A 25,922-nucleotide genomic window follows, 5' to 3' on the forward strand; every position below is an offset into this window, starting at 1 on the left:
CCCCGCATGGCTCTCGCGATTCCTGGAATCCAGCTTCCCCGCATAGCACATGCAGTGCCAAAAGTCGGTGTAGTTGCGTAGTAGTATGAGAGATGGCACTAGTGTTCCTGTGCTAGCACTTCCTGATTTAGTAGAAACTCAGGTGCAAGGGGTATAGCTCGCTCGGTATTTTGCCCCCATGGTGAGTCGAACCCCCTCGATTCCTCAGCACATTCCATCGGCATGCTACATTCATTGTATATCGGCTAGATGGATTATTGTATAGAAGGCGCAGTAAATGCCCTTTTGTTCCTTAGCACTACTGTACACACGAGGCCCCACAGACTTCACAAAGCTGCAAGTTTCTTAGTTTATAGGTGTTAGCAATGAATCCTGTCAAACAAGCGCATGGATGATACAGAACTCTGAAAACTGTAACGTAACAATGAACTCTGAACACCACGCACTCTAAAACTTTAAAAGGCTAAAAGCTAAGCCGACAAAGAGCCAAAATAAAAGTCTTGAAAAACCACAAAAAGAAAGACATTTTGGATCCCACACAGAAGCCTTCATTAAGAAGAGCCTCATAGTTTTTGTATGTGTGTTTATTTGCCACGAGTGAGAGCAGACGACGCTCTTTGCACATGCAATGTGATGGATGAGAGGAAAGCGTCATCTGCTCTCGGGCAATACCCAGATTTCTCCTCTTCGCTTTCCAAAGCCTTACTGAGAAAGCAATGCTACAGGAGCCACATTCCGGAGCACAAAAAAACAACTCCAGTCAAAGTGTGCCGCAAGTCCTAGGTGCTTTTGACAGAGGGCACAGCACACGTCGAAACGGCCAAGACAAACTCACCGACAACCGATTCCACTGTGTTTGTGGAGTGGTAAAAGGACGAGGAGGAGGAGGCTGTCGACGTCATCGGGGGTGGTGTGAGTCCGTGCACCAGCCAGACGTCCTGCTTTAGGCGCGCCTTCTCCAGGGGGTCCGCCATGGGCTCATTGTCAATGGCCTTGAGCTGCTTGCGAATGCTAGCCTACAAGACGAAACGTGCACTGCCTAAGCACCACGGATTCACAACATACGCACTGATCTGTTCTGGACCCATGCACTAATCTATTTTGATCGACTTTCTGAACAGGAAGTCGGAGTAGTTGGTACAGATGGCTTGCACCGACATCCTCCTAACCACCATGCTGGACGACCAGCACAGCCAGAAGCTGCGTGTGTGGGCGTCTCCGGCGGTGGCTGTGCCACGATTCTGGCAGAGACGCCCAGCAGCGTTCCAACAACTTCTCTACGACATTGATGCAGGTTACCCGTGGCACTGAATACGATACACTGTCATCCCAGTAGCTACGTTGGAGGACCAACACAATAAGAAGCTGCATCGGTGACATCTCGTGCAAGCTATCGACTGAGCATGTGGGGTGGGGTGGGGGGGGGGGGGGAGGAAAGGGATTGCTCACCTCACGGTCCTCTCGCTCGGAGCCTGGGGCCTTCTGGTGCAGTGGTAACGACTCGGACGAGTGGTTAGTGGAAGAACTATATGAGCGGGGCCGTCCAATGGGGTTGGGCAAGGGGTTGTTGCTACAATCATTTGCTTGTGCAGCATACCACGCTTTCTCCCCTAAAGACGCCTGGAAGAGAATGCGACCACAGGTGAGTGCCTGAACCCATTCGGCAGCAGAAACTGTCCTTCACATTTTTTTTTTCTTTTGCAAATGCTTCTTCTGCTCATCAACAGTGTGGTCAACACACATTTCATCCACCGTAAAAATCATAAAATCAAGACTATGAAGCATTTCTTTCGTAAAATGCCTACATCATGCATTTGTAGAAAACATGTATGGAACTACAGTAGAATAAAGATTTTTGGCAGGACAGCATTGCGCCCTTTTTATAGGTACTCTTAACCAAATTACCTTGCTACCATATTTATTCAAATCGAGGCCTTCCCCAACTTTAGGCCAACCCCTAAAATTCAGAAGGTGAGAAAAAAAATAAAATACTTTCCTCGAACATAAGCAAAACAAAAAAAAGGCATTCGCCCACAAAAACAACATGCAATTTGTCGAGATGTTGCACTTGCATAATGCTCAAATTATCAGATCAGCCGGAATTTCATCCAATGCCTCAGCGACCCAGCTCACCACCCGACGACAAAGCGATGTAGACATGCCAAAGTAGACAGGCATATAAACTTCCCGAGCGATGCCTCGGAACATATGTGACCACCATCATTGTCGTCTGCACAATCTCTGCTGTTACTGACAATCCCAGTTTTCCTTGTGTTGTGACAAAATTGGCAACATAGTTTTCCACCTTGTGGCATCGACCTTTCTACAGTCACCAGAGTCTGGCATTTGCGGCAAAGCCGCATCCTCGAATCTAAGCCAACCCTGCCTTTCATACATCATCCTTTAAAGTATCGGCCTACGATTTGTACAGAAGGTAGTGAGTGAGTGAAATAACTTTATTGGAGGTCCGGTGAGGACGCTGATTGACCGATTGATTCTAACATCCCGAATCAACACAGCATGTTGTTCTTGGGCCTGGAAACATGCATGCGTGCGTCGCCCTACCGCCCTATGCACTCCCGCCCCTTCGGAACAACAGCACTTCTGCTGCGCAGCTTACCTATTTATGCAAAATGCATTGCCACAGTACAACTACTACTTTAAAATGCACCACATATGCATACAACATGATGTGCACAAACATTGCAAACATGGTGCACCACATTGCCTCTGGTTAAAAAAATTAAATAGTCGGCTTAGATTCAAATACATATACCCTAATCCGCACTTCTGTAGACAACTGTCTAAGGTGCGACTTTCATGCGGTTTCTTAAAATGAACTTAGCACACTACCTGTTGCTCCAATTCTTAAGCAAAAGCAAAAAAAAAAACAGTACTTAAAAGATGAAGGCCGACTGCAGTGTTATCAGAGAACAATGTAATGTAAAAGTAACAAGCATACCCAATGTGTAAAATGAAACATCACCATTTTCCTTATGTTACCATTTATGTAAGCAAGGCTTAGCTCCCCTACCAAGCAGTGTTCCAAGTTACTCCCGTTTAGGAAATTGACTTGAAGATGCACTTTCACGAGGTTTGCCACCGAGAACGTACGCTACAAGGGGGAGCAAAAAGAAAAAAGAAACACGGAGACAAGAGAGAAGTCGATTACTGCACGGGTTAGGTTCTACTCGGTGGGCATGCATGCACAGTAATGACATAGGCAGCTGCGAGACAAGCGGAGGCGCTCACCGCGTGTTGCTGCTGCTGCTCGGCCATGTGATCGTGTGACCCAACGTGTGAGAAAGGGTTGTCATTCTTGCAAGCCGGGGAACCGGAACTTCCCTGAGAACAGCCAAGCACAAAGAACTTAGGAAGGCTCTACACAACATACTTCACTATATAAAGAAAAGGGGGGTTAAACCATGGCCTCTACTCGTTTCAAACAACCGGTTTCATTGCAGAAGGATCATAGCTCAAAACTGGGTAAATTCGCTGTCGTATCAGTTTCACACGAATTCTTTATTTTCCAGATTTATCAATCAGCAGTTCACAATTTTTGTTGCCCCGGGCTATTTGACGAACTCGTAGGCCCTGGGGGTGGTAATCTCGGATGATCACTTTTGGGGTTACTTTCACTTTGGCGAGATCTTGCATGACTAGCACCAGATGCGCTGGCGTCCACTGGCAACAGAATTTCTGCCACCGTTCTAAGCCAGCGTGCTTCTTGGCAGTGTACCAAAAATGCTGTTGCTCATAGACGCCAATGCCACCTATAGACCACCTAATAATAGACAATGAATCAATGGTGCATCCATAAAGTGGTCCTTGGTGACCCAGCTGAACTCACTCAAGAGACCCCCCCAAGGGCTCTGCAGACCACCAACATGCAAGGTTAGCTGCACGAAATACTGCTATGACGATTACCCACCGCGAAAGAAGGGCTGCAGACCGAGTGCCTCACCTGGTGATTTGCCGAGGACGACGAAGAGGGCAAGGCGCTGGACAGGATGGCGGCCAGGTTGGTGGAGTAGTCGGGCCCGAGGTCCCGGACGGCCGAGATCTCCTTCTCGACGTGCGCGAAAGCGCAGAATGGTCCCCGGGGGCAGTAGTTGGCCTGCTGCATGTCGTTGCACTTGGTCGACTTGTAGATCTCTGGGTGGAACTGCTGCTCGGTGCGGGTGTGGCAGTAGGAGCAGCTGTCGCCATTGTCGCAGTTGGCCGGGTCCCCCCACTCGTCGCCCTGCTTCACGTTGGGGCACGGCGTTGACCTGCCGACAGAAGGAAACGTCCCCCCGAGTATAGGCAGAGTACGGCAAACCCGAGAAGACAAAAAAAAAAAAAAAAAAAGGCGGGCACTGTGCAGTAATGCCAGCGGTATGTCGCACTTGAGATGACAATTATATTCAGAGATCTAGAAATTTGAACGAGTCAAATGTACCGTATACACACTCGTGTAAGGGCCGCACTCTTTTTTCCGCGATTTTGATGGGATGCGGCCCTTTGACGTAAGTGTGAAATTTTTGTTCAATTTTCGATCCACGTATGGAAAAACCTATTTAATCGTGCCATATATACCCAACGATGGGATATCTGGCGTCTAACTGCGGACATCCTCGCTAGATGTTTTCATCGGTATCGTTGCTCGGGCTCGGCTCGTCGCCGCTGCTCGGGTCATCCGCACGTTCATGTATACAATCGTCTTCAGTGCCGTCCATGGCATTGAAAATCCCAGTGACCTTAAAGCTCTTTACAATAATGTCCGTACGCGAGATGCGACGATGCTGCCGTTTGCTGGCGAGATTTTCTTTTTTTTTTTCAGAATTTGGACTGCGAAGTTGGGGGCAGCAGCCCTTACACGAGCGCGGCCCTTAGTCGGGTGTATACGGTACATTGTCTCTGCCCACAAATGCAGAAGTTATGAAGAACAGCATACCTGTATTTATATTTCTTTGGGCTTCGTCGCTTGTCTCGACTATTGTGGTACTGGGGACACGCATAACCCTGCCGGCAGAGTCGGGGTGGCCGTTTGCATGGCTCAGTTTTGTAGTTAGTTAGAACATACTTTGTATCTGCAAAAGAGAGAAGCAATACCATCAGACAAAGACAAACCTCGATATAATAAAACAATTTTTTTTTCCTTTTAGTTTTCAATTTAACAAAACGTTTCCCATTTCCTAACATATTTATGGAGACTTTTATAGCTCCCGATTTGTATTGACCTTAATTTTGAGCGGCTGTACTTTTTCAAATTGTTTAGGCATTCCGATTCAATGTTATATTCTGCTTTGTGGTCCTTGACATTATATATGTTCTGTATTAAGTGCATTACTACCTTTCTTCGACTCTTTGATTCTTGTATTCAGTGTAGATGTGTTGTAACATGTTCTTCTACTGATCTTGTTTTGTACTTGCAATAAGTCTTTTCTGGTTTGTAAACTTTCTTTTCCCTTTATATTTTAGTTGGCTGATCTACACTGCTTATATTACGATTTCACTATAATATGTCAACGATTTATTGTACTACTGACACAACCCGATTGTATCGACCCTACCCTCTAACCTCCGAGGGTCTGTAGGGGTATTTTTAAAATAAATATGTGTGGAAAACCTTTAAGAAACAAGGTGAACTAAACGACTCCAGATTTAACAATGCGTTCAGGAAAAATATGGGTCAAATATAAATACTAAATTTCAGTTCACATGACGAATGCTACCGCCATTTTTACAAAATTACCGCTCCAACAAAAGAAGACAAAATGCACTCAGCGGACTCGCTGTCCACAATAGGTGTGTATGTAGGGGAGTAGCACAGCCTTTAAATGTTCCCATGAATGTTTAAAGTCCTTTTGGATTTGACGAATGTCTCAATTTAACAAAATCATACTCGGGTCCAATCAACTTCATTAAATCAAGGTTTCAACTCTTGAATTCATAGATGAACAAAAGACCACCAAACTGTTTAGATGACATTGTTTTCTTTCTTTTTTTCAAATGCAGCGTGCTTTTGCTCATGACACACACTTCAATTTATTTATTGCGACTATAGCCCTTTAAGTTCCTTGTTTTTTTTTTTTGCTTGCTACAAGAAAACTGTCTGCCAATTGCCATGTCACCATCATATAAAAGCTGCATGGCCACTGAAAATAGTGCAGCTAAGTATGCATCACTCCATGAAGTGTTCAAGATATTCGAGGCAACACTTGTTAGACAGGCGCAGCCCTTACACACTCGGCAATGGAAAATGACGTTTGTTCTCAGTATCAGAATTTCCTTCAGACCGCAGTTTCTTCTCAGGTTGCGTGGATATAAAAGAAACTTGGTGACAAAAGTATTCTTTTCTATATACATATCTTGCTTCTTCAACAGACCCGCTGCGGTGGTGCAGTGGCTTTGGCGTTTCGCTGCTAAGCCTGATGATTTCGTAATAGGTTGATTATTAGACGAGAAAATGAAGGCCACAGTTCCATATTGCGAATTTTGCGCTGAAACCCCCACATCGGTACGTCTCTGTGAAAGTTGTCCAAACTTGCCAAGTTCAGTCGTTGGGCCATTTAGAGTACAATGTATTCCACCTTCGACAAAGAAATATCTATGATCCGTGACGTCACACCGAGCTGGCATGGGAACTTCAAGGCAGTACTGCCACCTTATCTTTCATTTTTACCCCTATTCTGGCTTCGCACGCCTCTTCTGACTGCATAAGAGCGGCATTTTGGGTATCGTGGAAGGGTAATTTACTAATACAGCGCAAATAATTTTGACCTTCGGTGTTCCTTCAAAGCATCGCACATAAAAGCTCACCCTGCCAATGCGGGTCCTCGTTGAGCGCATTCCGCTCCTTGTCCAAGCTGTTGGGTCCGCCGTTCGTGGCGTCGTCGGGGCCGTTGGCCGAGCTGCCATCGCCGGCCAGGCACGCCTGCTGCTCCTTGGCGTCGTAGACGGGCGAGCGCAGGTCGTGCAGGCCGTGTGCGAAGGCGCAGTGGGGGCCGTTCTTGACGCAGTTGCCCCGTGCATCCGTGTCGTACACGCAGATGCCCGTCTTGTAGTAACGCAGGTGGTAGCGACGCTCTGTGTCCCCCGCCGTGCGGTGCAGGAAGCGGCACCTGTTGTCGACATGCCCCCGCCCGCACCAGATAGGGCTCAACAGGTTCAACACAACTACCATTACGGCACAGTGTGCCACTGTACCAGACACTGTCCGCATCCTCTGTACCATACATACCATACACTGTACCATACGCATGGTACAGTTTGGTACATACAGTGCATGGTACAACATACACGTACAGTGGATATCGGCACAGTGTACCAATATCCTCTGCCATACATGCCATACACTGTACCATACAGTGCATGGTACAGTTTGGAACCATACACCAGTGGATATACAGTGGTGCCATACACTGTACCATACCATGGTACGTACCATACACTGTATGGTACAGTGGATATCGGCACAGTGTGCATGCCATACACTGACAGTGCATGGTACAGTTTGGCACCAGTGGATATGTGTACCCAATATCCTCTGTACCATACATGCCATACACTGTACCATACAGTGCATGGTACAGTTTGGAACCATACACTGTATGGTACAGTGGATATCGGCAGTGTACCCAATATCCTCTGTACCATACATGCCATACACTGTACCATACAGTGCATGGTAGTTTGGTACCATACACTGTATGGTACAGTGGATATCGGCACAGTGTACCCAATATCCTCTGTACCATACATGCCATACACTGTACCATACAGTGCATGGTACAGTTTGGAACCATACACTGTATGGTACAGTGGATATCGGCACAGTGTACCCAATATCCTCTGTACCATACATGCCATACACTGTACCGTACAGTGCATGGTACAGTTTGGAACCATACACTGTATGGTACAGTGGATATCGGCACAGTGTACCCAATATCCTCTGTACCATACATGCCATACACTGTACCATACAGTGCATGGTAGTTTGGAACCATACACTGTATGGTACAGTGGATATCGGCACAGTGTACCCAATATCCTCTGTACCATACATGCCATACACTGTACCATACAGTGCATGGTACAGTTTGGTACCATACACTGTATGGTACAGTGGATATCGGCACAGTGTACCTCCTCTGTACCATAGATACCATACAACTGTACCATACAGCATGGGTACAGTTTGGTACCATACATGTATGGCATGTACGGTGCAGTGGATATCGGCACAGTGTACCCAATACCCTCTGTACCCTACATGCCATACGCTGGACTATAGACTATATGGTACAGTGGATATCGATACAGTGGAATATTTTCATTCGGTTAGCAAACAGCAGGTGCTAGTCGGGTGTTCTAGGTGGAAGGGTGGGTCTGGTACGACTTTGGGAGACAAGATGGTCAACATTTTGTTAATGAGCAATCATAGCTTTCCAATGTCAATGCATGTGCATTTACAAGCCACGGACATGCCCCCCCCCCAATCCTGGAATGGCTAACAATTACCAAAATTTGTTAAGAGATACTAAATTGATTACTCAAGGCACCGACTATTACAGATTTGCAGGCTTTGCTTTGAGGGGATGCTGTCGCCAGGTGCTCTGCTCTGCATAGTCACAGCAAGAGTTAATCTGCACCACAAATGATTATGAAATGCGTTCATGAAATATTCGCAAATTGGCGGGCATAATTTCGGTAGCCGTTACACATTGGTTACATAAGTTAGTGTCACTGCTGTGCTGGTAGGTTCGTATAGACAATAGGTGCGTAAAATCGGCTATGAAAAATTGGTCAGTGGCTGTATTTGTTTTCTTTCGGAATAAGATTTTGCCCTAATCTAGGTGAAAAAAAAAACATTGTAAACAATCTCTAAAAATCAGGCATTTTACTATAAAATTGTAAAGCCGGCATGTGTGAAGCCACCTTTCAATGGCAGAATCACAGTAAGAAAACAACTTATTTTTTTTTACTTTTTAAGCCAAGCCTTTTAATTATTATTTAGACCCATAATCTGCACCCCTGGACAGAGATCAAAACCCAGGTCAGTGCTGCTCAAAGCGAGTTTTCTGCACAGCACTTACAACTTGCAAGACAGGTGGATCACGCAAGGCTAAGCAGTGCTGCGGTGTAATGTAACAATTTATTCCAACTTTTATTGCTTAACACACTCTGTCAATGATCTGACCCGCCCTCTACCATTATCACCAGGATTGGCCCCTCATAGGTGGCGGTTGACAGAAAAGCACCGGCGGCAAAAATAATCATTAAATTATTGCGGCCTTCTCACATTAGTGACCTAGGAATCATGAACATGGCAAAGGTATCACCACCTGTTCAGATACACACCTGAAATTAACAATGCATGCTTGCAAGATTTCCCCGCCAAGGTATACCTTTTATTGTATGCAAATGGCGGCAATGACAAGTGAATGAAAAAAAAAAAAGTGACTCAAACATCAGAGAATAGCCTTAGGTAAAGCAACAGCTTCACAAAACTGGTCATCGTTATGAATGTCTCAGCTACAAATGTGGGAATCATACTTGGTATTTTCTTGTACTCAAAGCACTGCATCACGCTACCTTCTTTAGGGAATCGACACAATAGGCATTGGCCAACACCAACTGCAGTGTCGTTACATTATCCGGCACACAAGCGAAACAACAAATGTTAGGCGCACTATTCTCGTCCCGATACTAACAACTATTGCTTTGGCATAAGATAACATAAATTGCTGAAATTACAGCAATTTACTGTTTTGGCTAGCTTCACTAATTTCAGAACTTTCCTTTTTAAGGCATAAATAGTTGATGACCTCTCTTTTTAAAACGTGGGAACTTCACTAGGGACTGGAGTGATGCTTACAGCCTGATCCTTTCGCAGAGGCGTTTGAGAGTGACCAAGAAATATCCCAGATTGTTTGGGATCACAGCTTCAATTTTTATCTCGGATACTGCAGTACATGTTAAATTACTCCTGGACAATGCTCCACTCCGATGCGGCATAGCTGAAGCCTGTATTTCTAAATTTCAAAAGCAACAAAAATTTTTGATCATGCACACTGCTATCTTGAAACAAGAAGGAAAGATGTGTATGGTCACGATCTGCTTTCAAGGATGAGTAATTCTGTAGCAAATAAATGCAGTAACCATATGCAAGTTCAACTTTTATTAAAGCCATTAAGAGCAGCTCTTGCACAACAAAATGTGTGCTCTAAACAACTTCACTCAACTTAACATAAGCTAAATTGCTTCTAATACGCGTCAACGCCTTTTTTTTTCTCCCTTCTTTATATTCCCAACAATAAACTTGTGGAAAATACAGCTTAAACATCCCTTTCATAAATTAATGGGCAACTTTGTGCCTGCTCACACAGTTCTGTATATAAAAAAAGAAAAAAAAAATAATACCGACAGTGGTCCTTCAAAAAAAAAACGACACAGGCTTCCCTAAATGTGAATAGCGATCCAGAAACTAACTAAAACTAACATAATCGTATTTTAAATGCAACGCCGTACGCAACACAGGCCACGGCCGCTGGATTTTTTAACCAGCGGCCGTGCACAGGCGCTCACAGCCACCAACTACGCAGAAACGAAACCGGAACCAGTTCCCGACTACTTCCTTTTGTTCGATCGCGCAACTTTACGCTCGTCAAAACACAAAATTCCACACTAACATTTTGAGCAACTATATACTTTAAACGCATGCCTTTCTGTTTCCACTCCGCCAACGACTTAATGAATTTGGTCAAGACAACGGAAGCCCTGCCTGTGACGCAACCATCCCGTGCGCGACTCATCGGCAAGCCATCTAGAGCACGCTTCATTTTGTTTCTTTGTTTCACATCTAGAACGCGCCAGACGTGCCAGGAAAGCGTTATGAGGAATTACATGCTGTCACTTGGCAATGCACCGGCAACTTGCGGTCGCGCGCACAAAGTAGCAACGCCCCGACGCATATCTGTTGCCACCTTTTCAAATAGGCGTTCGGGCGCCCCTTGCGACTTGAAATTACTGTCCCGCTTAGCAACAAATCCCGACAGAATCGCAATAATAATCAACCCGCCGTAGCGAACTGGAGTTTTGGGGGCAATTCGCGCGTCGATGTCGCCAAGACGTCCTGCCCCCTCGGCGGAACGAACAGCTGTTGTTGCCATGGGAGAAAAGCACCGCCGAATCGCGGAAGGAATAACCGCGCAAATAAAAAGCAACGCACGCAAGAAAAAAAAAAAAATTTAAACAGGAGGTAGCGGGCGGGCGGGGAAAACGCGAGCAACGCCACAGCGGCCGTCCACCACCACAGCCCGCTCAAAACGCAGGCGCGTCAGCGGCGTTCAAGCAAATCCCGGACTCTGCGGTTAGCGCTTGCCCGAAGGCTTGGCTACGAGGCCGCAAATCGTAATTCTTTCACGTAATTTTAGGGTACGCCAGCGTTTCTAACGACGCTAGCTTTCTCGAGAGAGAGAAGAAGAAAAAAAAAATGTTTCCGGAGCATGAAGCTGGGAGGGAAGGGCCCCACAGTTTTGGCCCCTCCCGATTGGCCAGTTGCCGCGTTACGTCACCATTCGCGCCAACATGGCGTAGTCAAACAATATGGCCGACATTGTTTACAAGTGCTTTTAGTACGCACATGTCCACACTTTGGAGCGTTTTTAACGCGACACGCGAGCGACGCGCGCGAGCGATACTGACGCCCGCGTGCTCTAGAAGAACCGCCAAAGCCGCTGCAAGCAAACTCGATGCCGCGGAAGGCCGCGGCCGCGCAGCAACGCGTCCGTCAAAACAAACTTGGAACGAACGCTGCATACATGGCCGCACACGAGAACGTCAGCCGTACTCACCCGTCACCGTCGGGGCATATCCCCGTCGTCTCGTCGTAGTTTGTGCAGTACACATCAGGGCTGTAGTTGAAGGTGCCGTCTCGCGCGAGCCGTATCGGTCTTCTGCGCCGTTGATTCTTGAAGTGCCAGTGAAAGCATGTGAACGGCTTGTGCTGCGTGCACTTGTGCTGCACGAACAGCGGACACTGCTCGACACGGAACTCCTTCAGGTAGCTGAAACATCCAAGCGAGACGGCGCTGCGTGACGACCCGGCGCTCCCGGCGTTGCCCGGACTCCGTGGGAGCCCTGACAAGCCCGGAAACTTACTTGTAATGGTTTGGTTTCTCCGTTTGTGTAGGCAGCGCAGTCTTCTGATCAGCAGTCGACGGCATTTTGGATGCCTCTTGCCAGCCCGCGCACTTGGGTTGCGCATGTGACGTCAGGCTTAGCCGAACCGCCATTGGTCGCGTCGCGTCACGTGGGCTGGTTTATTTATATTTTGGTTGTTTCACATGGCATTTACACGCATACTTCGTTCGCCTCAGTACTCGGTCGGAGTTCGTACTGGTTCCTGGTTATCCCACGCAAAACAAGTGCAGTACCTGCGGCGCTCGTCTTACGTGCACTATGGAGGGGGACACGTTTGCAAGGACGCGTCACTGTGACGCATCGCGAGTGGAGACGCGCGTTCGCGCCTACGCTCGAACACCAGCGATGGGAAACCGTGGCACGGTGTCACCTGTCAAGTTGCCCAGCTGATTTCAAGTGTTTTAGCCACCGGGCATGTTTTGCCGTTTCAGCGCCATCCTCGGATTTCTCTTGAGCGACCTGTGCGAGGATGTACGAGATCGAGCAATGTACGTCACCTTTGCTGCCTGACGGAAACATGGCAATGGTACTTAAATATAGTACGAATCGCTTTGGCAGCGTTTGGTGCTCCAAACAATTAAGACGCCATGCAGTTGTGAGCATATTATGGGAACGCCTTGCATAAGCGTTCTTTTCTTTGTAACTTTATTCCGTCTTTTTTTTTTATTTTACATTTAGCAGGTCGTGTAGTATGTCGCAAGATATATCGCTTCCTTCGGAATGCGGGTACCGTGTATCTTTACTTGTATTTTTCTTCCGTTATAGTCACAACTCAACATATTTATTTCTGCTTAGCAGCGTTCCGTTTTGTTGTCATTTCGTTGTATGTTACTCCCGATTCTTAGTTTGGCCCCCATAACTATACCAAAACAAACCATTAATTTCCTTGGATACTGTTTTATTCGTCAGCTGATGCGAGCTAGCTTATCAGATCATTGTGATGCTGAGAGAGATGTGGACGTTGGAGTTACCCGGCTGAAACGCTGTCGCGTGCCATCACTCAAGGCGAACACAGTTTGCGATGTTTGATCTGTCGCAAAATGTAGATGTTGAAAGGTACGTACCTTGATTTCGACCCCCCCCCCCCCCCGTTCCGACTTGGGGGGGGGGGGGGTCCAGTGTTGTACCGGTTAAATAAAAAGCAAATACCTGTTTGGAGGTTGGCTGTATCAGCATTTATTTACTTGTTCATACATATCTTATAGTCCTGTACGGTTCTTTTACATCTACATACAGCAGTCAAAATAAACATTGCCAATGTACACTGTAGCATAAAACAAATGTTCAGCTGACACGTCACATATACATTCCACATACACATTATCTACACGGTTCACACAAATTCGTCGCTATTACGCAGATGTTTGTTGCTTGAGGTTGGGCGCATGCATGGATGCGTTGAGCAGGGCTTTCTGACGTAGCTTCTTTGCAGTCTTTTCTTGCATCTCTTCGTAGTGTTCAGCAAACAGGCTCTTCAATGCTGGGAAGAGCAGTGGTAGCACGGGCAGATCGCTTGGCCGCACCTGCAATGGTTCATGCATTGTAAACCCTTTGCATTGAATTGCAGTTAGAAATACTTCTATGCTATGTTAGAACATTCAAAATTAGTCTTGCACGGTTTAGTACCCCGGGTGAAATTTCGTGGGCTCATTCAGAAAAACTGACGTGCGTCCAGTACGAAAGAATGCCCTTATATTGCCATGTTTACACACTGCACAGGCACTGACTTGGCAGGTGAACCATCTTGCATCTCATGGGAGCCTGTAAAATACTCGAGTGTGCCAGTAGCGAAGTTTCACGTGCTACCAGCAGCACTGAAACGCACGGCCTAACTAGAGAGAAGTAGCACACGCTGCATATTTACGTCGGCAAATCCACCGCTTATCTTTCGAGGCACGTTTTCAGCTCCTGACTAGACTGGGGCATTAGCGTGCTAGAACATGGCAGCGCATGCGTTCCGGACACGGACAGAGTTTGGCTGGATGCAGCAGACATCGATACAGGCATGCATCTTGACATTGACCAAAATGTGTTGACAGTTTTATGGCCCGTCTACCAGATGGCGCCAGCATATTTTAGTTGCACTCTCGAATTACCATAGCGCCTTCTGGTAAGCAATGGTTCCCCATTGCTAACATGGAAGACTGCAACTGGCACACCTGAATGGGTGCAGCTGTGCGAATTTCAGAGTGGAAACACCATGTGCAGAGCATCGTTTTCCCGAGTCAAAGACGACGGCACACCGCCACGTTTTTGTTCGATGGCTACTTATAACATCAAAATCGCTTCTCTCACTTGAGCGTCCCTGTGTGAATTTAGGAGCTCAGATTCGGTACGTCTTGAAATCATGACAGCAGGAAAGAAGTGAAATATGTTTTCACACATCTAAAAATACTGGTTATTAGACCTGTTCTTCAAAATTTCGAAAGCACAAAAGAGAAATTTAAATAACAAACGTGCTGGAAGATACGGCAAGATGGATAAGCGAGCTAGTTGGTCGACATTCATGAGGAGAACGTTTCAAGTGCAACGATAAGACGGAAGATGGAGGAACGAGTGCCTTGTCCCGCCATTCCTCTGGTCTTCCATCTTTTCGCTGCACTTGAACAGTTCTCATGATGCTGAAAGATGGACCTCTCAGCGCTAGTGCCTATGGGAGAGCGAAACACGGGGAGGTTAGCCAGTGTAAACCGGCTGGCTACCCTGTGCTGGGGTAAAGGGAATTGAAGATGATAGAAAGCATAGCATAGCGCTTCAGCCAGCATGAGAATGGTGGTTTGTACTACGTGAATTTGCCTAAGCGTTGTCCTTCCGGCTTCAAATGGCTTTATTGCCTTGCAAGTACATCATTTCAACAAAGTACTGCTTTATAAATGAAACAAATTGCAATGATTATGCACGCATGCACAGCCTTATCACCCTCCGCTCTGTTCAGAAAGATAGGATTGCTTCAAAATTTGGGCCAACAAAGCATAGTGAATAAAGCCACAAGGATGTCTCAAGTCGCAAGCAATAAGGTTAGACAAGCTTGTGCACCAACCACTATTCCCATGGAGCGCCGGAGTTCCCTGCAGTAATTTCAGCAAGATCCTCTATGGTGCCAGCATGTTGCCATGTAGCAAGTTTTCTTCTTTTATTCTTGGCAGTTAATTAGTTATATCAGGTGAACTAGCAAATTGGTTGGGTGTTCACAAGTACAATGCACACGTGAAACAGTCTATTCCGCTCTCGTATCCGGAATGATGATCGGATTTTCAGACGTAACGCTCACATTTGTGGAGACAATAAAACTCGCAAGAACAAATGGTTAATGCTTTCAATGAAACTCCGTAAAAAAAAATTGAATTAGGGGGTTTTACATGCCAAAACCACCATCCGATTACGAGGTATGCCGTAGTGTGGGACTCTGGATTAATTTGGGGTTACTTTAACGTGCACCTAAATCTAAGTACACGGGCGTTTTCTGTATTTCGACGCCATCGAAATGCGGTCGCCGTGGTTTGTTGTTCTAAGATGATGCGAAACTTCATTTCGCAATATGCACGAAGCAGCGTGCGCACCAGCATGTGGTCGAATGCGCAGCCCACGCTGCCGTGGAACTTGTCCGAGATGAGGGGCAGCTTGGCATAGCGCTGGCTGAAGTGGGTCAGCAGGGTGAACTTGGCTCCCATCCGCTCGCCAACCTCGATTGCCTGGCTCGTCGTGCTGCGTTAACAGTGCAGTGTTGGGTCAAGCTCGGTTACAATCATTCGGCCGTCAACATTCAGACAAAAATTGCTCGCGCAACTGAACAGCGCCTGCGGTTGGAATAGTTGACGGCGTTCCACGATTACTTCTTGCAGGGGGAAGAAAAATACGACGGTGCAACAAACACAAGCACAAACTACCAACACACGTCTTACTGTGACCTCGTTTATCCTAATACACCGAAGAAACGAAATTAGAAGAGGGATCCAGAAATCAGTCTCAATCGTGCCTGTTCAGCCATCACCTCTGCACACAATGCTAAAAATAATTAAGTTGTTTACTTGACAGCAGTATGACTGAACACAACTCTCCATGCCTCGTGCCATCTCTGCTGCATCGGCTATTTCACGGGTGCACTGGTCTCCACTTTCATACACGACAGCACGTTTTTCAAACTCCGGATGGCATTCAAAAGCACTTCGACAGCATGATTAAAATGTGCGCAGAGTGCTCGATTCAACACTTGGCTGCATATTGCCGAGATCAGAAAGCAACTTGTAACTTCAGCAATGTTCTGATAGACTTCAGATTGCGTGGTGTTTTCTGGCTGTATGGTGACGGGCATTAGAAATGCGATGCTGAAATAGTAGACTATACACGCCCTTAAGACAAACCCGGTTAAGCCGAATTTCCAGACATGAGGAACAATGTATGAACACTTTGGTTGAATTCCCACAGATCCAATACAAAAAAAAATATATCTGTTTAACATGAACAGCAACATGGTTAAGCCAAGCATCAGCAGCCACCACTGACACTGCTACTTGGCTCAGCAAAAGGCCCGTATCGGTAGACTGTGGGTGGATGAGGCAACTCGGCTATCTACCGGAGAAGCAAATGATGTGTCTGTGGACATAAACAACTAAGCCAGCGTTGGCAATAATGTGGAAACCTGCAGGGCTGACTACATAGAAACAATAATTGAGGAAGTCTTAGATGTGCCTCTGCAAGAAGATAATGATGGCACCCAGGAGGCCCATGAACCAATGGTGTCCACGCATGATGCAGCTGATAATTCCCTGAATGTTTCGGCAGATTTTTCTTTTTCTTCTCTCTCTCTTTTTTTTTTAGAATCAGGGTACAGAAAAATTTTTCGGCATGCTAAGTGAAATGTCAGCATTTGAATCAGCGTGCAAGTTTGCAGAGTACCAGCAAAAAAAAAAAAATTATTTAAGAGCGTAAACAAAAGCGATTAAGCAGTGTTGCTTAAAGTCTGGCTCCATCGTAAGGGGGTCTCTAGTGATTTGAGCAACAGTGGAGAGGGAAATAAAGAAAAAGCAGCTGATAGCTTGTTTTACACATCGTTTTATACAAATCGGCGAAATAATTTTTAAAAGGTCCTGAAACAGCGATCCCCACGCTCTGCCAGTGTGCTCGACGGTATCCGACGTACAACAGCTCACAGTGAAATGAAGCGTCGGCACTTATAACATATGTAATATTATTCGCAAAACCACTATTTTATAGTAATTGAGACATCAAGGTCAAAGGTAATGTTTCTGAACAGTCTAGCGAGGGGGGTCTCAGATCCCTTGTCAATACTGGTGGGAAGGTCTGAGACGCCCCCCTCGAGAACCCCCTGACTTGAAGCACTGCGCATAACACAATACTTTGTATCACACAAATATAATAAATGTCTGTTGTTACATCTGCCTTTTGGTTTTGATGATGTTTCATTTATTGTTTTGTGTCGTGAATATTTGCTACACTAGGAATAGTAGATTTTAAATTTTATGGATCAAGTGCGTGAAGACGAACTCAAAGGAACCCTGAAAATCTGTTTTAACAGTGCCTTTCAGTTCGTCAACTACATCTTCATTGTCCCTTTCAGTTTGTCTTAATGGGAGTCTATTGTATTTCAAGGAAAGAGATGCCCAGATCGCAGATAGATGACAACAGCACTCTCTGTCTATATTTTATGCGACCTGTACCCATCACAGTCAACTTCCATTAACTGCTGCCGGCGACATAACTAAAATGGGCTCAAATTACACAATCTTCGAATTAAGATTAATTCAGTCTGGATGAAAAAAGGCACGCTGCGCCTCCAAGCATCACATTACACAAAATGCACTCAAACATGGGCAAAATTCCTCAGTACAATATTTGGGTAGGCACAAGTCAGTGGTTTAACTGGAAGTGTATTTTTATACTTTACTGATGCAACACTTTGCATTGTGCTATTAATATGATATTGGCAAAAGACAGACAACACATCTGTCGTACCGGACAACTGAAGACTGCATAGAAAGACAGCAGTGCCCATTTTGTCCTCTATTATTCATTGCCTCAAGTGACGCCTCGTTTTTCAACCTTTGCGATGTTCACCTGTGAGTCTTGACAATGGCTTCCTCGGCCAAGTCGTCCTCCATCGTCGCCTCGTGGATGAGTATGTCGCTCCCCTTTCCTGTTTGGGGGACCAGGGCATGAAACGAATAATGTGGACAGGTAAAACCACCTTTCATGGCACAAGAAAACAAATTTTCAATGGAAAGAACACGGAACGTTCCCCTTGTACATTTGATTTACCTGGTCTTTACAAACAACACGTGCAGCTAAGTTCCAACTGTTTTACTTGAAGTAACACCAACTTGGGCACAATGTTATGCCATCTGCTTTTGCTAGCGGCATGTTCACTATGAAAACAACTGCAAGATCTTCTGCACAATCTCGCTTAAAAGACGGCACTGGCTACGTTGTTAGGTTCCTGGCCAAATCTGTTCGAACAGATTGCTGTCTCCGTACCACTATGTGTATTTACTCCATGGTGCCCACTTCAAAAGGCGTAAGGACATCACACAGCCATTCCCAGGAGTTCCACACACAAGCTATACCCTGTGTCGTGCACATCAAACTCATATGACGATGTTTAGACATCGGCAGTTCAGCTGAACTACAGTTCCTTTTGCAAATTTGGCAAGTGCTGATCTCCAACGCTGAAAAGGGTGTAATGCACAGCATCTTACTCCAGTGTCTCATTGGCCATGCCTGCGTTGCACTTCAGTGCAGTCACGTGGGTCTTTTTTTCCTAGCTTCTCCTCCAGGGATAGTAATGTCCCAATGTTCACAACAATACAGGGTGTGCCAAATCTGTAGGCAGTGCTCTGGGAAGTTGCATCCATCCATCCATCGCCCCCCCCCCTCCCAAAAAAACAATGCACTGATTACTCATGCCACAGACAACAACCAGCTTTTCCATAACTGCAGTTTTCACAATAGCTGTGACATGCCATTTCATTCTGAGTGCATTAATCCTAACCTATTTTCTGCAATATACTGTAACCTACAGGTGAAGTGTTACTTTTTCTCAGCTTTTTTTTTTGTGTGTGCACATGATAGCTTTTCACTTGCCAAAATGCTTTGTGGGATGCGATTTTGTTACATTTACCTTGTGTTACATTCTTTGACATACTTGAATGTTAATTAACATGTTTCAGCCACTGCCTGATTTGACCGATCATCTGAATGGCGTTCACAATACAGTTAATCCTGCTTATAACGAACCTCCATATAACGAATTCCTGGATATAAGGAAGTTTTTCTATTCCCGCCGTTACTCCATAGAAGCACATGTATTTGAGGCCTCTACATAACGAAGTGGCAGCGGGAGACCCCCTCGAAGTAACGAATGTTCCCCGCCGACAACCTAGAGATTACGCCCCAAATTTTGTCATTTTTGCGCAAGCAACAACCGGAAGCACCTTCTCCGCCGCGACGGAATGCGAAGCGGCAGCATCGCGCTTGGCGCGCTCGAATTCACGGCGACTGCGAGGCGAGAGCGAGCGCACGCGTGCGTGCGAGCGTGCGCGAGACGCGCCTGCAACCCCTCGACCTGGCAAACTTGCCGCCGCAGGCGTGACCTTTCCCCCTCCCTTAATTCAAACCTGATCCCGCGGCTTGCTGCAGCTGGCCTAGCTCGCCAAGCCAGCACTCTCCCTTTCCAGTTGATGTTGCCGAACGAAAAAAAAAAACTTTTTTCTTCACCACGCTGGCAGTGCCACTCTTTGGCCGCCTCCTACGCACTTTGAGCCTAGCTCCTGTAGCTTCAAACATGTTCTGTAGTACGTGTGCTTAGGCATTAGCCTAGCAATTTAGTTAAACAGCGAATGTTTACAAGTTTATACGGCCTATAAAACTACTATCCTTACTTCGTATAGCTGTCTGCTAATTTGATGTCGCAATCGATGCTTCGCCTTTCGGTCGAAACTGGGACTTTTTTGTTCATCGCAACTTTAGTGTATTGGGAGTAAATCTTGAGCGATAGTTGGATTTCTGTATGAAAGCATGAGGTGCGCGTTACTGTAAAGGATTTTATTTCCTCTCTTTTGGTCACGGAAAACGGGTGCGCGTTACAATCGAGGACGCGTTAGAATCGAGTAAATACGGTAAGCGTTTCTTTTTCGCACTTTCGTGCCGAACCTGCATATAACGAAATCCTTTTTATAACGAAGTTTTTCGGGAATTTGTCAATTTCGTTATATCCAGGTTTAACTGTAGTTATTAATTCGGCAATAAAACTGAATGATTGACTGATTGATGAACCGGCCTCACTTCTGCCAGTGAGAGCAAGTGATCGTCCCTCTGCGTACGGTGACGAGCGTTGAAGAAAGCGATCCTCTACCTGAGAACCACACGACAGAAAACCCTGTTTTACAGTCCTTCGGCAGTGCACAGCGAGCTTTTGCTGTGTTTTCTGGCAGCCAATGTCGGCCGCAAGGGCAGACAATCTTGATAAGGAAGTAATGCATATAAATCGAAAGTACCCCACTCACACGTGGTACTTTCGATTGCAATCGAGCCCAAGCAGGATCACATTTTTCGTTCGCGATTGGATATTTCAAGGAAGCAGCGAACAGAGCCCATCACGATCGATAAATCTGAATCCCGATCGGGTTCAATAGCTATTGAAAGTGCCCTGAAAAACAGCAAAGGTCAGTGCACTGACCGGCTTCAATGAGGGCATCACACGGCATGGTGTCACCAGAGTAGGTCAACTTCCAGCCCGTGTCTGCAGTGATGGTCACACCGTAGGCATTCTTGCAATGCAGAACCAGCACAGTGCTGAACTGGGCGTGTGTGCAGAGAAAAGGGCAATGAATTAGAAAAGGGGGGAAAGTGCAATGTCAGGCTCTGTCTTTATTCGCCCGAAATTTGGGAGGGAACCCAGACAAAGAGCTAAAGTAAGGGCTCATTCATACAGACGACCCACAGAGTTCGGGCGACCAAGTTGGTCCCAATGCGACCGGTCGCAAGTGGTTGTGTTGGTCGAAAAGCAACTGTATTGGGTCAGTCTCTCTCAATGCTTAATTTTTCAGTTGCGCAACTGAAGTCGCAAACCTAGTGAACCAATCGGCGCGGGTGCTGTTAGAAGCGTACTGTACGCCTCTAATAGGCTATAACCCAAACGCACCGCTGCTCCCTGCTGCAGGCGGCTCGATGGGACCATCACATTTCCCTCCGACGGCATCCGGCGTCGCCCGTCTCAGAAGCGTTTCTCGTCGCCGTCTCAGAACGCTACGCAATGGCAAGACACCAAAACGCGTCTCGGGCTGCACCGATTCGCACAACGCTTCGCATTACTTAGATGTGAACTACAGTTGCGTCTGTCAAATTGTTTAGTTTTTAGTTACTTCGGATCTTACATTTTCCCGGTTAGTGAGTTTTTTCTTGCGTTTTTCTTTCCAACATGTATGAACAAGGTTTGCCTGTACACATTACGTAGTACATCCACAAACATGCCCAAAAAATGGAAGAAATACTATAAGCACAGATGTACAATTTTCAGAAGTCAAAAAACAAAAATACAAGCAGTATAGCCAAATTGAGCATAAATATCTTTCATGGCGTGGCTTCAAATACTGAATCGAACACCAATAGCATTTTTTTTCTTCAGCAGCAAAAAAGAAAAACATATATGTATCACTTCAGTGATCAAACATGGTGACGACCCCCAAGGAAACAAGGCAACATTTCACATAAAGTGAGATAACAAATCTGCAGGCCACCTAAGAAGAAAACATTGTTGTCTATACCACTGCAAGAAGAAAAGCAACACAAAACAACTCACGTCCTTAAGCTTTAATTTCTGCAGCAACTCCAACTTCTCTGGAGACGGTGACACTTGGTCGTAAAGCAGCGACGCATTGTCCACATACCTGGCAAAGGGCACAGGAGTGAAAAACATAAGTTGCGCCATATCAGAAACGACAGCATCAAATTCACCTTCAGCAAAACCTTAAGCAGCAGCAGATTCGATCATAAATTTTGCTCTCAAATGAAGCGATAGTTCTGAGGTACTGAGAAATGTCCTCCAACAAGAGTAAAAATAAAGTGCAGCAACAGCTAAATCTAGAGACACATTATCTGATAAAGTTTCACTTCCTCCTGTTCCCCGCAATCCTTTGCTGATGCTTATGGTACAGTTGGTTGGCTCCTAACGTGCTCCAACTTGTGATCGTTCCAACTTGGAACCTGCTCTAGACCGAAGTAAGGCATGCTGAAGCCTAAAGTTCAGCCATTCGCCAGAGCAATCACAGGACAGAAGGATCACATGTCAGCACTTCTTCTGTTGTAAACGAATACGATTGACAAAGCACACACCCTCGGCTACTGCCAAACCAACAACAGAAGCTGCAGCAGCCGGCTCACCAAAACTCCACCATGAACTCAAACGAGCCCCCAGGTTAAAAGTGGAGAGTGCCTCCAAGCACTCTGAAAGCTGGAAAGCGGCGCTTTGAAAGAGTCGGGAAAATGTGTTCTGAGCACTCGAAAGTGGCCAGCCAAATGTATTGTTAACTTCACCTAAGCATACATTCGAGCTGTGCTGAATATACAAAGCTACACTGGCGGCCTCTATCAACCTTTTTACTCTTTAATCTGGCTCACAGTAACCACATACACTCTTATCCCCGAAAACGTAGTCTAGAGACATTCTAGTAAGCGGGTTGCTTTTACCACGGAAAACGTACCACATCCACTGTTGACGGTGCCTCGACTTTTCAGTCTTATATCCGCTATATTTTTATAACCGGCATTCTGTAGCTCCTAGCTGTTCACGAGCACAACATCTGCAAGACTGCTCACCTGAAAAGTTCCGCCACCGAGTCAAATGCCCGGCTACAGCGGGCCATCCACGGCACCATAAACCTCGGAGCCACCACGAGAAGAGGCTTGTAAGGGATGCCCAGGGTCTCGAAGGCAGATTGTCTTTCTTTCAATACTTTGACCAAACCCTACAGAAAGATTGCGGGACATCCGTTACATGATTAGCTTCCAATGTGCATTAAATACTGCACCATGACAAAGTGGGGAAAAAAAAAATTGGCCGACATATCCATCCGATGGAGATGATTGGCAACGTTAATGCGATTAGCAATCTTTCTTATGATGGGTGTGTAATAGGTGATGATATGTTTTATATGTTACAATGATTATTGTGATCGTTCTTTGTCCGTTTCGACAAGGCTGCGTTGGCGGTTGGTCACCCGCATTTGCTTCAAGCAAGCGGCGCGGGCCTCCGCCGAAAAGCCGCCTGATAGTCATTGCAAGTTGCAATGGCTGTCCATCAAGCGGCCGCACTCGACATGGCTGGGATGCTATCCCTTTAATGTACCACTCGTGTCAACCTTGGCACATTCATTCTGGGTGATTGGCCAAGAATGGGCATATACCAATATCGCATACCCAATGGACCAAGCTTGTAGATAACTTGGGTCATTGGGAATGTGACAGAGGTTAGATACATATTCGCAAGGTGGGTACAATACCCCAAGAATGCTAATCGCTTTAAAATCAGAACCCTTTGTTGCACAAACAGAAAGGGTGAAAGCAAATAGCTATGAGGTCAAGAGGCAACAGCCCGAATGCACGCAAATCAACTGCGATGTTGTTAACACATTTTTGCCAAGCACAGAACAAACTTTAGGTTACCGATTTCTAGTTGACTCAGCAGTAATGCATAGCTTAGACGTAAGTAATGTTAACTACCTGAACGGTGTAATAGTAGATTAAGATTATTCAATTGTTTTTAACATAACAGAGCATCCACATGAAGCCTGTGCGTTTCCAAACCTTTCACCACACATAGTTTTAGCTCTCAGAACACCTGCACATCAAAAGCAAGAAATGTTGAGGTGGATTCCACAGACACAGGTATCTTACAAATGAAATTCAGGCCACATGCAGTGTGAATTCCTTATTAAGAACAAACTGGTCCTTGCCTCTTAGTTTAACACTTAGCGCTAATTCTTCACCAAATTGAACTAAATGCAGCCCACATGTGACCTAGTGTGACAAATTGTAAAAAAAAAAAAACGAACCAGCCTGCGGGCATCTTGCATGCCTTTCAAGTTCTAAGCCCAAGGCAACTTACGAAGTTGGCACAGATTAATTATGCTGATATTGCATCAGGTTTTATGAGTGTACATTCAGTGTAATGTGTTGTGCACAACAATACTATCACTTTGGAATGCCCACATTAAGAGAGGGTATACAATTAACCTCCCCCATGTGCTAAAGAAACTTGGCTGCCAATTGCAATTATGCCTGCATTTTACTGTCCTACACGAATCAGTCAGTTCCATGCAATAGAAGTGAAAACCGCACTAGTTGGTACATGTTGTACACAGTACAAAGACAGTGCACATTACACGACACACACAGAAAGAGGAACAGCACTTGTCCTGTCTGTTCCTATTTCTCTGTATTGTCTCGTTTGCGCTGTTCTTATATCATCTATCAGTTCCATGAAGCGACCATACCACTACACCATGCCAGAAGTCCAATGTGCGTCCAATCCAACACACATTGACGTAAACTTGTGGCCATGTACCAACAATGTAGCACAGCAATATCACGAAATACATGTATCTTTCTATATGTGTGTCATGGCCACCATATGTATGGATTACACAAACATGAGGTGCTTAATTAAACTGCAATGTTCCTTCAGTAAATTGCACTTCTGCTGCTTTAACTGAGATGTTCTGAAGACTGAAAACTGTGTAAAAAGCTTGAATACCTCTCACACCATACGCATGAAGCCTAGGATTAAAAGATGCAGTGCATAAGCCACAAGCATAGTTGCCAGCTGGACACCCTGGCAGCAAAGCACCTAAGGGCTTCTCACAATTCCTGCGTTCCACAGTTTCGTTCCAAGAACTTTCGTGGCCAGGTAAATTTGCCTACCTAGCTCTCTTGCAGTGATTACATGTTAGAGAATTTAAAGATGCAAGGATGTAAAAATTTTTTTTATGTATACAGTGTTCTATAAAATATAAACAACAATTTGACCACCCTAGATTTGGTATGTTCAGCCACCTATGTTGCGCTGGGCATTAGCGAGCGACTCGCACGTCTTTTGCTATCTCCTCAAGCACATGCAATTCACACTGTTGCAACAAGTGCCAAAGATCAAGTGAAATTATCACATTTCTTTTGCTTAAAACTGTACGCAACTAATTGAACTGCCACATTCCCTCTTAACGCACCAGCACATTGAAATTCCAGCAATGCATTTCATTAACGCGGAACAATTCTGCAGCTATAATCCTCTGCAGGACCAAAAGATGTCAAGTTATCGACGCCTATATCACATGCCACTGCATGATAACACCAGCACTAACATCAACAAGAAAGAGAAGGCACTGTCTTTTGTACAATGCTGGCCCAGAATGCAAGGCTCCTTCAATGACTCACCAAGTGATGGTCAGCATGAAGGTGCGAGATAAAGACGCAGTCGAGACGAGTCAATATGTGCCTGGCACGTTCGAGGCCATAGAACCGAACCAGCTGATTAAACGTGCCTTCGCCGCAGTCAAGAAGGATTGTCATGTCTTCGCTGGAAGTGCAAACAATAAAACAACACTCCATAATGAATTATTCAGTCCAATTAGTTCAACACAGATTTACTGTAAGAAACCCGACAGAACAAGGCACATGATTACAATGCAGCACTCCTTGAACAATGGTTAGCTGAATTCCTT

At 45.7% G+C, this 25,922-nt stretch overlaps 2 protein-coding genes and 1 long non-coding RNA gene across 6 annotated transcripts in view; 1 reads left to right on the forward strand and 2 right to left on the reverse strand.

Moving 5' to 3' along the window:
- Positions 1 to 12,361, reverse strand: part of LOC119453034 (RING finger protein unkempt-like) — a 26,085-nt gene extending 13,724 nt beyond the window's left edge. For 2 of the 3 annotated variants that reach the window (XM_049667486.1, XM_049667487.1), the window contains exons 1-8: positions 12,151 to 12,361; positions 11,844 to 12,056; positions 6,805 to 7,106; positions 4,937 to 5,072; positions 3,965 to 4,271; positions 3,253 to 3,345; positions 1,450 to 1,620; positions 836 to 1,016 (exon numbers count right to left, since the gene is read on the reverse strand). In XM_049667486.1, the coding sequence (XP_049523443.1) occupies positions 836 to 1,016; positions 1,450 to 1,620; positions 3,253 to 3,345; positions 3,965 to 4,271; positions 4,937 to 5,072; positions 6,805 to 7,106; positions 11,844 to 12,056; positions 12,151 to 12,284 (1,537 nt within the window). In that variant the 5' untranslated portion in view covers positions 12,285 to 12,361. The remainder of the gene's footprint in view (positions 1 to 835; positions 1,017 to 1,449; positions 1,621 to 3,252; positions 3,346 to 3,964; positions 4,272 to 4,936; positions 5,073 to 6,804; positions 7,107 to 11,843; positions 12,057 to 12,150) is intronic. The other variant, XM_037715010.2, reaches the window with a different exon arrangement.
- Positions 12,285 to 25,922, forward strand: part of LOC125945556 (uncharacterized) — a 19,285-nt gene continuing 5,647 nt past the window's right edge. For both annotated transcript variants that reach the window (XR_007466988.1, XR_007466989.1), the window contains exons 1-2: positions 12,285 to 12,680; positions 23,978 to 24,090. This is a non-coding gene — a long non-coding RNA (uncharacterized LOC125945556). The remainder of the gene's footprint in view (positions 12,681 to 23,977; positions 24,091 to 25,922) is intronic.
- The window catches only part of LOC119453995 (ribonuclease Z, mitochondrial), a 27,380-nt gene continuing 14,798 nt past the window's right edge, over positions 13,341 to 25,922 (reverse strand). Inside the window, 7 exon segments of the mRNA XM_049667488.1 lie at positions 13,341 to 13,715; positions 15,753 to 15,897; positions 18,268 to 18,346; positions 20,885 to 21,005; positions 22,007 to 22,094; positions 23,023 to 23,171; positions 25,636 to 25,777. Of these exon segments, the coding sequence (XP_049523445.1) occupies positions 13,545 to 13,715; positions 15,753 to 15,897; positions 18,268 to 18,346; positions 20,885 to 21,005; positions 22,007 to 22,094; positions 23,023 to 23,171; positions 25,636 to 25,777 (895 nt within the window). The 3' untranslated portion in view covers positions 13,341 to 13,544.

This window comes from Dermacentor silvarum, chromosome 5 (assembly GCF_013339745.2).
Source record: "Dermacentor silvarum isolate Dsil-2018 chromosome 5, BIME_Dsil_1.4, whole genome shotgun sequence".
Taxonomy (NCBI): domain Eukaryota; kingdom Metazoa; phylum Arthropoda; class Arachnida; order Ixodida; family Ixodidae; genus Dermacentor; species Dermacentor silvarum.